The sequence below is a fragment of the Phalangium opilio genome, unplaced genomic scaffold (genome assembly GCF_054372755.1).
Source record: "Phalangium opilio isolate 3A_F unplaced genomic scaffold, DU_Popi_V2 ptg000070l_1, whole genome shotgun sequence".
Lineage (NCBI taxonomy): Eukaryota > Metazoa > Arthropoda > Arachnida > Opiliones > Phalangiidae > Phalangium > Phalangium opilio.
The window spans coordinates 4,577,475-4,590,316 of record NW_028324182.1 but is presented as its reverse complement, the minus strand read 5'-3'; the positions used below and the strand labels follow the sequence as shown (position 1 = coordinate 4,590,316).

General features: G+C 37.1%; 2 protein-coding genes and 1 long non-coding RNA gene across 5 annotated transcripts in view; 2 read left to right on the top strand and 1 right to left on the bottom strand.

Moving 5' to 3' along the window:
• The first annotated feature begins 128 nt into the window (after window positions 1-128).
• On the top strand, window positions 129-5,111 carry LOC149661197 (exportin-4-like). Its single transcript, XM_089842625.1, has 18 exons — window positions 129-499; window positions 567-956; window positions 1,029-1,145; window positions 1,205-1,364; window positions 1,434-1,549; window positions 1,612-1,769; window positions 1,827-2,004; window positions 2,077-2,253; window positions 2,318-2,402; window positions 2,471-2,650; window positions 2,717-3,057; window positions 3,126-3,464; window positions 3,531-4,017; window positions 4,094-4,242; window positions 4,312-4,442; window positions 4,524-4,641; window positions 4,712-4,804; window positions 4,863-5,111. The coding sequence occupies exons 1-18, from the start codon at window positions 446-448 to the stop codon at window positions 5,055-5,057; spliced, it is 3,468 nt and encodes a 1,155-aa protein (XP_089698751.1). The 5' UTR covers window positions 129-445; the 3' UTR covers window positions 5,058-5,111.
• A 567-nt stretch (window positions 5,112-5,678) lies between these two features.
• The window catches only part of LOC149661196 (uncharacterized), a 33,287-nt gene continuing 26,123 nt past the window's right edge, over window positions 5,679-12,842 (top strand). Inside the window, exon 1 of the long non-coding RNA XR_016368805.1 lies at window positions 5,679-5,851. This is a non-coding gene — a long non-coding RNA (uncharacterized LOC149661196). The remainder of the gene's footprint in view (window positions 5,852-12,842) is intronic.
• LOC149661195 (monocarboxylate transporter 10-like) overlaps window positions 6,170-12,842 on the bottom strand; it is a 32,990-nt gene continuing 26,317 nt past the window's right edge. Inside the window, exons 3-11 of one of the 3 annotated variants that reach the window (XM_089842634.1) lie at window positions 11,551-11,667; window positions 11,324-11,464; window positions 11,081-11,221; window positions 10,795-11,020; window positions 10,617-10,726; window positions 9,374-9,524; window positions 9,026-9,133; window positions 7,873-7,940; window positions 6,809-6,937 (exon numbers count right to left, since the gene is read on the bottom strand). In XM_089842634.1, coding sequence (XP_089698760.1) covers window positions 7,888-7,940; window positions 9,026-9,133; window positions 9,374-9,524; window positions 10,617-10,726; window positions 10,795-11,020; window positions 11,081-11,221; window positions 11,324-11,464; window positions 11,551-11,667 — 1,047 coding nt within the window. In that variant the 3' untranslated portion in view covers window positions 6,809-6,937; window positions 7,873-7,887. Of the gene's footprint in view, window positions 6,938-7,872; window positions 7,941-9,025; window positions 9,134-9,373; window positions 9,525-10,616; window positions 10,727-10,794; window positions 11,021-11,080; window positions 11,222-11,323; window positions 11,465-11,550; window positions 11,668-12,842 lie in introns of all 3 variants that reach the window. The other 2 variants (XM_089842635.1, XM_089842633.1) reach the window with 2 other exon arrangements.

The following is a 12,842-nucleotide window of genomic DNA, read 5'->3' as shown; positions in this document are numbered from 1 at the left end:
ATACATATATCTGAATATCTCGGCTTGGGGTATGTATGCGCAGCAAAAAACGAAAAAGAATTTTTGTTGGGCGATATTTTAAAAAATTTTGGCTGAGTGAGTAAGGTCAAGACTGGCAGCCCTGTGGAAGTACGGTGTGGTGTATGCCATTTCAAGTGCTGGTCGAAAAATTTGCATTTTTAATCATCAAAATTAATACATATTTGGGGAAAAATACCAAAATTTATGTTGATGTAGTTAGATAATCACACCGTTTTCAGTAGTTAATTTTATTTTTTTATGTAATGTGACGGACAGTGCATAATTTCTTTGCCTGTAGCTGTGTTGTGTGGTAACTGGTAACTCAAGTGTGTAAACAACAAACAAGCGGTATTTCACCCCCCCCCACTTAATTGTCAATTTGTCATTCCTGAATATTATAATCTTGTGATAAATCATCTAAAAAATGGCTGATTTAAGTATTATTCAAGAACTGGAATCAATGGCACAAATTTTATTGGTAAGTATGAAATTTTTTACTATGTTTATTGAGTATGTATGTATCCTCAAATTCACCATGCACTTAGGCTCCGCCGAATATTGTAACTCTGGAGCAAAGAAGAGCCGCTGAAACGGTCTTTTTGAACTTTCAAAAGTCCAAATCCCCATTCGAACTTTGCCGAGTTATATTAGAAACCAGCAAAGTCGAATACGTTCTTTTCCAAGCCGCATCGTTATTGAAAAATGCCATTATTCGTGAATGGAGTCTTTTAGCCGCTGAGAATAGAGAGTCTTTAAGGTCTTATTTGTTACAATACGTAATGCGTAATCCGGGGTTGGCAAGTTATGTCAGGGAACAATTAGTTCTAGTGGTTGCCATCATGGTAAAAAGAAGCGGAGTCGAAGTAGGAGGAGTCGTGATACAAAAAGTTCTTGAAGAAGTGTCTCAACTCATTAGTAGTGGAAATCCAAGCCTGGTATAATAAATTGATCCCATCTTAAAATAGCTTTTAGAAATGTAATGAACATGCATTCTCGTTTCGTCAAAGCAAACCATCGGTTGTTCAATCCTCACTGCATTATTAAATGAATATTCAAGTACTACTAGATCGAGCGATGTTGGACTTACTTGGGAAGTTCATCTGGTTGCTAAGAAAAAATTTGAAGTACTAATTCAATCATTGGCAACTTGATATTTTGTAGTACTAAGTGAGAATTTTAATAGACAACAGATTTGAAACGAATATTTCAATATTGTCTGCAAGGGCTGAGTGAATTGGCCAAACTAAGTTTACCCATTCCACCCGATGCCTGCGCTTTATTAAAAAAGTTCCTCCTTATTGCTGAACAAGTTTTAACCTGGAATTTTCAGTTTTCTATGCTTTGTAAGATACAACCTTCGTCAGTAACTAAAAATGGATCAGTTTTTTTTTTCTAACGAGTTAAGATTTCAGTACCTCGAAAGTTGATCGGTCTTTTTGAAGCTCAACAATACCCAACACTCAGGCCTACCCTAGAATGGAAAGAAGTTCTATTACAAAACAAGGATGTTGTTCAACTTTTCTTTAATGTAAACGAAACATCCCGTAGGAACTCTCGAGACTTAGAAATACAAATTTTAAATTTTTATAGCTTCATAGGCAATTAAGAAGTATACCCGACCTTTGTCATCATTGCTTGCAATGTCTAAATCAGTTGGCATCTCTTAATGGGGCTTTAATGAGCAATGATGAAGATCGAAAACTCTATCTGTCGTGGTTTATGGATGGCCTTCTTCAAATGTTGATAGGGTATTTTCAATACTCAAAGTGTAAATCACTTTGTTTTGATTAAACATTGATTTTAAGGATGGAACCCTACGAATACGAAGCTTTGAACTTGTCCAACATCATCAGTCGTTTAGGTTTATTTTTTCCACCGGGTATATTGGTGCCAACGTTTCCAGCTGAAGTTGTACAGACTTATATAGCGCAATTAACGCGTCTTACTTGTTTTTTCGCTGAAAATGCCGCCAAAGAAGAAGCGGTATAAATCCTGATGAGAAATAGATTAAATAGACCTAAAGCAAAGCATTGTTAACAGTATATTGTTGTTTAGCTTCACAAAGATAGTCAAGTTTATATGGAGGCTTTTGAACATATTTTGGATGCTTGGATGACGATGATTCAGGACATACAACATTTTCCTCCAGATTGTATTCGTCAAGGAGCCATACAAATATTTAATCATTACCTCAAGTGTCATATTGCTCCTCCTGATGGCACTCGTAGTTTAGTAAGGTTTTTTTTCACCGTCTCTGTCTTCCGCAGAAATCAGTTTAATTTCATTTACGCGTTAGAGTGGGGATGATCTCGATAATAAAGAAATAGACGAAATCGAGGAAGATGATAGATCAAAATTTAAGGATCAGCTTGCTGTTATCGGTATAAATTTTATTTCAGTTGTTTAATTGTTAGGTAGGGTATTGAGTTGACGTTAAGGTCATTTTTAGGATTATTGGGACGACAAATGCTTGACCATTGCATTCCTTTATTGACCAAATTAATGGAGGATCGCGTTAGCGCTTTGCATAGTCATTTGCAAAGGATTCAACGCGAAGTCATGACTGTTAGTGACTCTGCTATTTTAGAGTCTTTAAATGAAGATATTCATTGGCTAACTTTAATCATAGGTGATACTCTAGTTGTTTCTTAATTCTCGCGGAAGCGATCTTGAATTTGATTTTCTTCCATTTTAGGGCACATTTTATGTCCCCTTAGTGAAGGCGAGACTGCTTTGATTCCGAGTGAAGTGACGAGATATTGCATTCAACAGGCGTCAAACGTCAATATGGACGCGACTCTAAGAGTTTTAGCCTCTCCCGGACATCGTGTGGCCGATATTCCTGGTGCCGAAACGTCCTCCGATAATATAGTTCGCGTTATTTCCTCAGTTATGCGCATGTGCGAAGTTGAGAAGAGAGCGTTGCAGGCGAATTTAGCGCATTTACTTAGTCCCGAACTCGCGTTAACATTAGTTTGGTTTATTCAAAGATGGACGGTGACGTATTTACTACCTAACGAGAGTTTCTATTCCGAGGTAGTTAATATTTTTTTATAGTTATTTCAACAATAATTCGCGTTTAATTTGAATATTTACATTTCTAGCTTAGTATGACCTTAACAGCCGCGTTTGGACGAGATTCGGAAGCTGGATTATTCGTGCTTAATTTCCTATTGGAAAAATTAGAAGCCAATCTCTCTCTTTGGGGGGCCGAACAAAAATTAGCTACCGAAACTGCGATAACTCTCGTTGCCGTGTTAAATAATATTGAAAGAGGCAACAGAGCCGTCTCTTGCGAAGGTTTAAACACAATTATTAAGAAACAATCTACTCATAGTTATTCCTCTCTACCGACTGCCGCTAGAAAAGCTGTTTTAAAAGCTTTAGTGATTGTCGGAACTGCCAATAAAGATACTGAAAAGAAGGATCAATATTGGAACGATGTAGGGGAATTAACGCGTTATGATAATTCAAGATTATAATTTTGGAAACTTGTCGTTTGTTTTCAGCTTTTGGAACCTCTAAGGGAAAGATTTAAATCAGTTTTATACAGTGATACGTTTCAACAAACCTTTCAGACTGAGGTTGTTAAATCGCAAGTTCTAGATCTCATTGAGTGTTTCATCGGAGTGGCTGACGGTTGCACAATTCAAAATCTACCTCGACTTTTCCCCTTTTTATTGCCCGTCATGAATGACCTTGTTAAACTGGTCGATGTCTACCACAATTTCAGTAACGTGGTTGGCAGCGTCTTCCAATTTTTTTGTACAGCCGCGAAAAGGATCCTATATTTCTTGAATCAGGAAGACTCGAAAAATCTTTATAAATGTTGCTTAAACATGATTGAAATTTACGCTAAACATAATGTTGGTCGACTCAGTAGGGAGGCAAATGCGGAAGAAGAGCAATATCAGGATATACTGGTTTTGATGCAGCTTTTATCCGATCTACTTTCAAAAGATTTTATAGACTTTTCCCCGAGAAATCCAATTCCTCGTTAGTACTTTTCTATTGGTTTTCATTAATTTTTTTGAAAAATGCGGTTCTTATAATTCTTTTGAATGAATTTAAGGACTTTTAATTGGTGCTGAAGGAAATCAAGTTGTAGTTTTTAATCTAGATAATAATAATGACGATAGAGACTCTACAATTCTGGCTGCCGATGTTGCTTTAGGCGGACTTCACATTATTATGCCTATGATGACGACGGAACTCCTCAAAGTAATTAAATTAATGCGTTTAAAACTCTTAAACGCGTTAATTACTTTACCATTCATCATTCTATTGCAGTTTCCGAGTCTATGCTTGCAATATTACAAGCTAATTACGTTCATTTGCGAGATTTACCCTAATAAAATTTGCGCTCTACCTCCGGATCTTTTTAAGATGCTATTAATGTCTGTGCAGTTAGGTTTAAATGGGTATGAACTATGAACTATGAACGAAAGCCGCGCGACTTAATTGTTTTTTAGTTAGTTTAATTTTACGATTGTTTTCTGAAGTTTTACAGCGGAAGTCACAAACCTATCTCTAGATTTTTTATCAGTTTTGGGTGAACATGTTAAGAAACAAAATATGGAGGGGCAACCCGTCTATTTGGCGATTGAACCTTTTCTAAAAGTATGTAAATTAAAAATTTCTAGTTTAATTACGTTATTAATTGATTAATTGTGTTTAAATTTAATTTCAGTTGGTTTTTGATATGGTGGTATTGGAATCGCTAGATTCGGCACTGACTTTGACGGCCACCAGCACACTTTTCACCCTTATCTGTTGTTTTCAAGTAAGAATTATTATCAAAATTAATTAGCGTTAACGCGATCTTAATTCTGTTAATGCAGGAAAAGTTCAAGGAATTAGTGCAAGCTCTAATAAATTCTCAGACGGAAGCGGTATCTGCTCAGAGATTGGTGGAAGCTTTCAACGAATTAACTCAAAATGTTAATTTTAATTTGGATAGACATAACCGAACACTTTTTAAAAACAAGTGCGAAAAATTCATTACAAATGTACGCGGGTTTCTTTGTGTTAAATAATATATTTTGTACTAGTGGCAAAAATATTATATAAAAGAAACGTTTTTAAAATTATTTATATATCTACGAAATTTTATATTAAAGTGTTGTTTTCAGTGAATAATCGGAAGTCTCCAACATTCAGAATTGAGCTATTTATTTAAAACAATTATTAACTCGCGAGAACGCGTCGTTTATCATGTTGGCGGAAATTTGGCGCCAAAGAACTTGTGTGGGTAGTGGGGCATTGGCGGTCTGACGCGTGACGGCCCCCCCCCCCCGATCATTTGTGTAATGGCGGCCATTTTTTTGTGAAAGAAACCGTGAGATTTAGTTTAATGCCAGTTAAGTAGATATATAGTGAATCATTCAGATTTTATTTGGTCGTATTCACAATGAGGAACGTAAAAAGAAATTAATATAAAGGTATTGCTGCGTAATTAATGCGAATGCAGAAATATTTCTTTATACGCTAAGCCTAACGGGAAAAGAATCTGAAAAAGGCGCGAAAGCCGCGAACTTCGGTGATGCTTACCACTTGTTACACAAGATGGCGCAATCTACTTTTCGTATTTGAGAGATGCCCGCCCCTCCCCCAAAGAGGCCATGATGGTGGTAACTTTGGTAAGCAACATACAAGGGGTTGATACGTTGCCGTCTCTGCGCAACTCGTGATACAAAAGACGACAGTGCAGGCGTGAAAAAGCGAGATGGAAGGCAAAGTTTTACCCCCGTGTATTTTTCTCTAAGCTACATCGAAATGGTCTATTATGTGTCAACGTGCGGAATGATCTGAGCCGGCTGAATCTTTTATGGTAAGTGTAAGCCTTTGATAATCTAAATTCATCAACTCAAATTTCTTACGCAATTTACTTAAACCCTAGGAAAGGGTTTAAGTAAATTGGGAAGGGTTAAGTGTCAATTACGCAATTTTATTAAAAATAAGATTAATCGGCGTTTCGCGTAAATTTGAAGTGTTCGGCCATTTGCAATTTAACGGAATTTTCATTTGAGGGGTCGGATATTTGGCATTTTAATGGGTGGAATTTTGAGTGTCGTTTATATTCGAGGGGTCGGACATTCGTAACTTTTTTTTTTTACAAATCCTTAATGTACCAAATAAACGATGCACATTTATCGAACAAGAAATTTATTAGGATAAATTTGGCCCGGAAACGCGTAATTAAGCATTCGCGCACCACTCATTATTCGTACATCAGTCTTTTTTCTTTTTTTTAAACTTGAACAATTTTCTTAAGTATAGTCCTTCCTGATATCATCAGTCTTTAACAATAATGTATGTACTTGACAATATGGACTTGAAAGAAAAAGTCCTTTTGTTAACAAGAGTTCAAAAAAAAGGGAAGAGTCTATCATTAATCTTCTCGACCCAATTTTTTTTATTTGAATATTTATTATATTATTTTTCTTAATAATATTATTATTAAGTCAAACTTGGCCGCGCTACGGTAATCTATTAACTATAACACCATTTTCTTTAGTTACAACCTGTTCAACACTACTATAAGTTCCTTAAAATTTTAATATATTCAGTTTTTAAATCGCGATTTCTTATAATTATTTATTTCATTTTTTTATTATAAAATATATATGTTTTTATATATTTGAAAAAAAAACGTTTTTGAAATATCACACGCTCGATTCGCGTTCTAATAAACATATTCCGGCTTCGGGTCTGCCGGATTTGTGTCCACTACCACCACTTCCGACACCACCAAAAGTATACGGTCTTTTATCGCGATCTTTGCAATTATTCGACGCGTAAATTGGAGCGATATTTTTAACGTTACGAAAGAACGTTCCGTTGGTCAAAGTTGCCGACGGTCTCTTCTCCCATATTACGTCTTCCAATATAACGTTGCTGTTACGCGATTGGTAATCTAGAAATCGCGTCAGACGAGCAAAAAAAGAAAAAGGATATCGTTAGATTAATTAAGTCTGGGTTAATGAAGGAATGATAAGTAATTGATTAATTGGGAATACGAGCCCCCGCGATTTTATTAATTAATCTCTCAATCAGACACTCTCAGTTTCGAAGCCGGGCCTAATGACTTATCCCGAAAAAGGTTTTTATTGAAGCCAGTCAATCGATATCGTTTCCGCGTATCGTGTAGCCAAGACCCCGATAAATGATAATAAGGGGAAGTTGAAATAACATATATATAGAGAGTCAGATAGAGATAGCTCTTTGAGAGTTTTAAAGTGAGGCTGAACTCGTTCGAATCAGTCCACAGAATAGTTTTCGCTAAAAGGGGCGAGAGAAATTCCCCCCCTCTTTCAGCTTGAACATACAAACTAAACTCTCTTGCCGCCTTTCGACGTAAAAATCAGTAGGGGGTTTGATCCCCTGCCGTCTCTACGCAATCTCAAAAGCGAGATGGAAGGCAAAGTTTTACCCTCTTGTCTTTCCCTCTTAGTGGCTTATTTTGGGGGGATGGTATTAACCTCTTGTGGTGAAAACTATGTGTAAAGATTCGAGCTGTAACTTCCTAGTTGTTCTCGTATTTTGACGTTACTTTAACTCTCCCTTTAATATATTTTTGTAAGGCTTTACCTTGACCTTTCTTATATTGGTTTCGCGAATAAAATTTTATTAGATTTCGATTAGCGAATCAATCAAATAATAACCATGGCCTCAATTAAAACCATTTAAATTTCTGATTGAGATGATTTTAATTGTCGCGTTATTAGTGTATAAAAGAAACAGTTTGACAGTACTTAAGAAGGGTCACCTAAATATTGTGTTAGTTTTTAGTATAATTTTTATTTTAGGGGAATGGTTAGCTATACTTTTTTCTCTTTTTATTTTACCAACCTTTCAAACAAAAATTCAGATTGATAAATTTCTTGACTCGTTTTCCTCTGCGTATTTCGGAACATTGCCTAATTGAATACATTGAATTCAAAAAATAAAAAACCTATAGAATACAAATACCCCTGTACGTTTTTTTAGTTCTACCGAATTCAAATCATCTTATAAATATCGTTAGTGTAAAACCTTGTGAAACTAATCCAATTTATAAGTGAAAAATTGTTAATCGATTTAAAACTGTAGCGTGGTTTTCAATGCCAAAGTGAAATGTTATATGGCGATTGGTGCAAATTTAGGGTGATTTCTACTGCAGGGGTTGTGCGTGTACTATAGGCAAGCCACCATGCAATGTGAATCGATTCCAAAGAAATTTCTCCGCGTCCAACTTCTCAGGAAAAAAAATAACTTTTCTCGCGTAAAACCGTTAACGTAAACGTGACCAGCCCCTCGATTTGACCATGGACGATGAACTATGGGGACCAGCTAAGCCAAGCGATTTTGTTACCCTGTGGGTCCTGTTTACCGATCAGCCGATATCATCTTTCAAGGCCACCAAAGAAATATCATAATGGTGGGCGCAGGGCCGATGAGAGAGGGTAGGGGGGGGGGCAATTCGGTCAGCTTTCTCTGGGCCCGTGCCACCTGTAGGGCTGTCTTGATGGGCACCCGTGCTTTCGTCATTTTCCTTGGGGGCCCGCAAGCTCTCTCGACGGCCCTGGGTGGGTTTGGATAAGAAGCTAAGTGTTGAAGAGAGCGTGAAAAGGCCCAAACATCGCTTGGTACCAACGACCTTAGACAGTGACCGTTTTTCCTCTGATACCCCGTGAGTATCCTCTATCGATCTAATTGGTTGCTCTAGGGAAGAGAGTTCTGTACTGTCATAAGTTTATCATGCATGATAAACTTGTGGTACTGTTTAGGGCTAGCGAATTCTGGTCCTCTATAATCCACTGTCCAAGTCCATGATTTGACATTGGGGAACGTATAACTGAGATTCTGTTTGAATTTTATATTTAATTGCCCAGCTTTGTGACAGACTGACAGTCAATTCTAATAGTTTAAACGTTCCCTCGGGGTTGATTGGTTGATTAAATTTATGGAATCGTTTCACGTGATCAAGATCGCCAGGCACAAAATCGTTTTTGAACACATTTACCGTCTTTACTCGGGCTTGTTCGAATGTCATTGGTAGTAGTACTTTGTCGCTCTAATTTATTCTCTTCGGTAGACGGTTGAAGGATTTTTAGTTCCTTCGTATTCAAGCCTGGTTTATACATACATATATACAGAAAGTTACAAATTCTACCCCTGTATACCATTTTTTTTTGGTCTCTTTGATAGATTTTTTCATTCTACTTTATAACATTTTGTCGAGATTAAAATCTAGCTACTGAGTAAAAATGTCAAACCTCTACACTCATTTGGTATTCAAAATAATTTTTCTACACGAGGTTTATATCTGAAGTTTTGATAGATATGTTATGAATATATAATGTAATCTTACTGGCGACTAGTTTTTGTTTCTCCTCGGGAAGGGCGTCTTCCGTTATTCTCTCCTTGCTCGATCCGTTATGAACAAGAATGTCGGGATGGTGATGTAAGTGGTGATGATGATGGTGGTGGTGATCGTGATCAGGATGATAATGCGGACAAACCTGTTATTAAATATGTTTAAAAAACTTTTGTTAATTAGGTGTTTTAAAAAAAGTAGCTAGTTCTGCGTAATTTTTGCTGACTTTAAATTCTTTAGGTAAATTTATGTTTTGTTTTCAAAAATTTTCTTTAGCATTAGTTCGCGCTTTTATAAGTATATGATTGAGTTTCAGTTTATTCGGAAAAGGTTAAAGTTTTAAGAGGGCTTATTAGTTTCCCGTTCAAAGCTTAATGATATTTCTTTTTAGTGGTTTGGTTTTAATTAATTCAGTTTAAAATGATAGCTGTTAAAGGCCGACTTCCATCGAAAAGGGTTCTAGCGAACTGAAAACCGAGCATCGAGAATAACAATGAAGCGACCGTGCCGATTTTCGAATCCCCGCTGGGGCAAAAGTTGGAAGAGTTCTAACTGAAAGCCGTGCAATAGACCTAAAAATAAAATAAACAAGCTGGCCACATATATACGCCCGTTAAGGGGCAAATTGAAAATGAAGCAAGCGCCATCTAGTGAACAGAAATACAAACTCAAAGGTGACATTTTTTCATTGGCTGAAAACATTCTGACACTAAAATTCTGCCTCAGCGCATTTCTAAGCGAACCAATAAGATCACCCCTCATTCGTGAAAGCCCGGTTTAGAAACTCGTATGGCCGTTGTAAATTTTGAATGAATTTATTTTTAGGTGTATGTGGTTCTAGCGAACTGAAGATGAACAAATGAAATCCTTTTCAATTTATTTCCTCTCGAATTTTTGCTTTCCCCTGAAGGAAATTCTCAGTCTATTGTGTATCTTCAGTTCGCTAGAACCACATTGCACGGCTTTCAGTTAGCTAGAACCCTTCCATCTTTTACCCTAGCGGGGATTCGAAAAGCGGCACGGTCGGTCCATTGTTAGTCTCGATGCACGGTTTTCAGTTCGCTAGAACTCTTTTCGATGAAAGTCGGCCTTTAAAACACTATTTTTTTTAAATTATCATAAGTCAAAATAATTGATGGGTTACTTATTTATATAGTTTACGCCCTTTTAAGATTTCCATCTTTCAAGGACTTTTTTTTATTATTTTAATTTTCGATAAAAGATTTTTTATGCTTACGTCGAAAGATATTTTGTGTATTAGACACATAAGGGCTGCTCCTATGATTGGTGGGGCTCCCGCGGCTAAGAAGGCAGCCGTGTAATTACCAAGATGATCGAACATGAATCCTGTACGAATGAAAAATGTTTCAAGTAACTGTACAACCCAATTAAAGCGAACTCGATTAGTAACGCACCAGCTATGGGTGGGCCAACTGTTAATGGGATGGAACAAAAACCCAAAAGAAATCCAATAGCTTGCGAAGCCCCTTCGTTTCCGACAATGTCGAACGCGATGGGACCCAACAATGAAATGAAACAACCATCGAATAGTCCCAGAAAGAGGCACATAATGATTAGAACCGGAAACTGTTTCGCGACTACCAATAACATGGTCAATATTCCAATTGACAGGAAGGAAATCTGCGCCAATGATAATCAGTATAGCAAGAAGTGGAAATTCGTGTTCCTCTAAAAACTCACTTGTTGCAAATGAATTCGATTAACCCTCTTGAAATCGGCAATCTTTCCGAATATGATTCTGCCAATACCGGAAGTTAAACCGATACACGTCACTAGTATTTCTCCGTTGCTTTCCGGAAGGATTATTTGGACGTGCTTAATCTTAAGAAGTAGATAGAAAGAAAGTAAAACGGGAAGACAATTGTTCAAATAGGAGCTCAACACCGTATTTGCTTGTACCTAACAAGTTTATCTTTCTCTTACCAAATGGACGTATGGCACAAAGTATCCGAAAAGCGCCATCGGTATAGCGAAGACCCAAAGGACGTATCGTTTGTTCTTCCAGATATCAACGCTCAAGAAACTGCCGAAGAACTGTTTGCAGCAATTGGAGTCTTCTTTGTCCTGTTCAAATAATGAAAGAAAGGGAAAACTTTCATCTACATCTACACTCGCTAAGCTAGATAAACTGTTAGAACATTGATCTTTACCCTTTTTTCCGGCGTTAATGACGAGTATCTGCCGCTGGGCGTATTACTGGGCGTTGGTAATTGGGGCCTGAAAGTTAACGCGCATACCATGACCATCGCCATCATAGCTGCCAGAACCTGGAAACGGTTTTTTTCTTTTAGGATTGTTTTATTGGGTGTTTACTTATCTTAGGGCTTTATCGGATTTTCCTATGCAGCTCCTAGTTAGGGACGTATTGTGGATTAGAGTTACCAGTTTCTGAGCTGCCCCGCGGTCTTATACAGAGGCTATGAACTAATCATTGTGACTTACAATTTTCAAAGAAACGATATTGTTGAAGTTTTTCAATGCTATTAGTTTCTGCATAAGTTTATAAGTTATGTTTCCTAAGTATGACGCTACCTATACTTCGTAATGCTAGAGACTTACTGAGAGCTAGTTCGAGATCCAAGCCAGAAACATGCGGTTTTGCAGTCAATCTTACTATTTAGTCTGTACTAAACCTTTGACAGCGCCTCACCAGGCGTCCCTTCACCCCCTGCCTTCACGAGAGTCTATTAGGTTTCACCTACGACACTTCATGACAAGCTTTCATTAACCTGTGATAAACTTATGGAACATATCGTATGAACTTATGGTTTTATTCATTTATTATTATTAAAGCTCTGTAAGCCCCGAGTTCTGTTAAACCACGAGCCCAAACACCCGTAGGGCTATTACACCACAATACTTAGGAGGACATTTGTTTTGTCATAATAACAACATTTTGAGCGATATTCTCCCTAAGCCATTTCAAAATATTTTGAAGTAGCTCAGTTTTCCAAGAATCCCAAGACACATTAAAATTCATGAAGCCATCGAAAAACCAAAAAAAATTCTTTATCTTATTTTATTCGAGTGGATCGAGTTGATGCTGCATTATTTATTTATAAAAATGTTTTTGTTGAGTAAAACGAGACTCTTATTGGTTTTGGTTAAAATGCCGACAAAGGGATTTTTTCTTATCACTCGGTTGTCCTTTATTGCTTAGATGCTTAGTCCCAACATTTTTTTTAACTGTAGATTCCTTTCAATTTCGCGTTACGGTTTTGGTATCTTGAAGGTTGGGAAAACAGGGATCAACTGATGGTCGTCGCTTAGCGATTCAGCCTAGCAACAAAATTCTAAAATCACCAATTCACCACGAGTTCCAGACCCACGGGAAGCGGTTTTATATAAAAAAATATGAGAGGGGAGGGACCAATTTTTCTAACAACCAGGAAGCTTAAAGGAAGCTAGTGATTTCTTTCGTAACGGAGGAATGGAAACATCT

What these genes read in the sequence shown, in the direction of transcription:
- LOC149661197 (XM_089842625.1), top strand. Translation starts at nt 446, where the DNA reads ATGGCTGATTTAAGTATTATTCAAGAACTGGAATCAATGGCACAAATT. An exon ending in CAATGGCACAAATTTTATTG is followed by an intron (nt 500 to 566) that starts GTAAGTATGAAA and finishes CCATGCACTTAG; the next exon opens with GCTCCGCCGAATATTGTAAC. An exon ending in GTGCAGTTAGGTTTAAATGG is followed by an intron (nt 4,443 to 4,523) that starts GTATGAACTATG and finishes TGTTTTCTGAAG; the next exon opens with TTTTACAGCGGAAGTCACAA.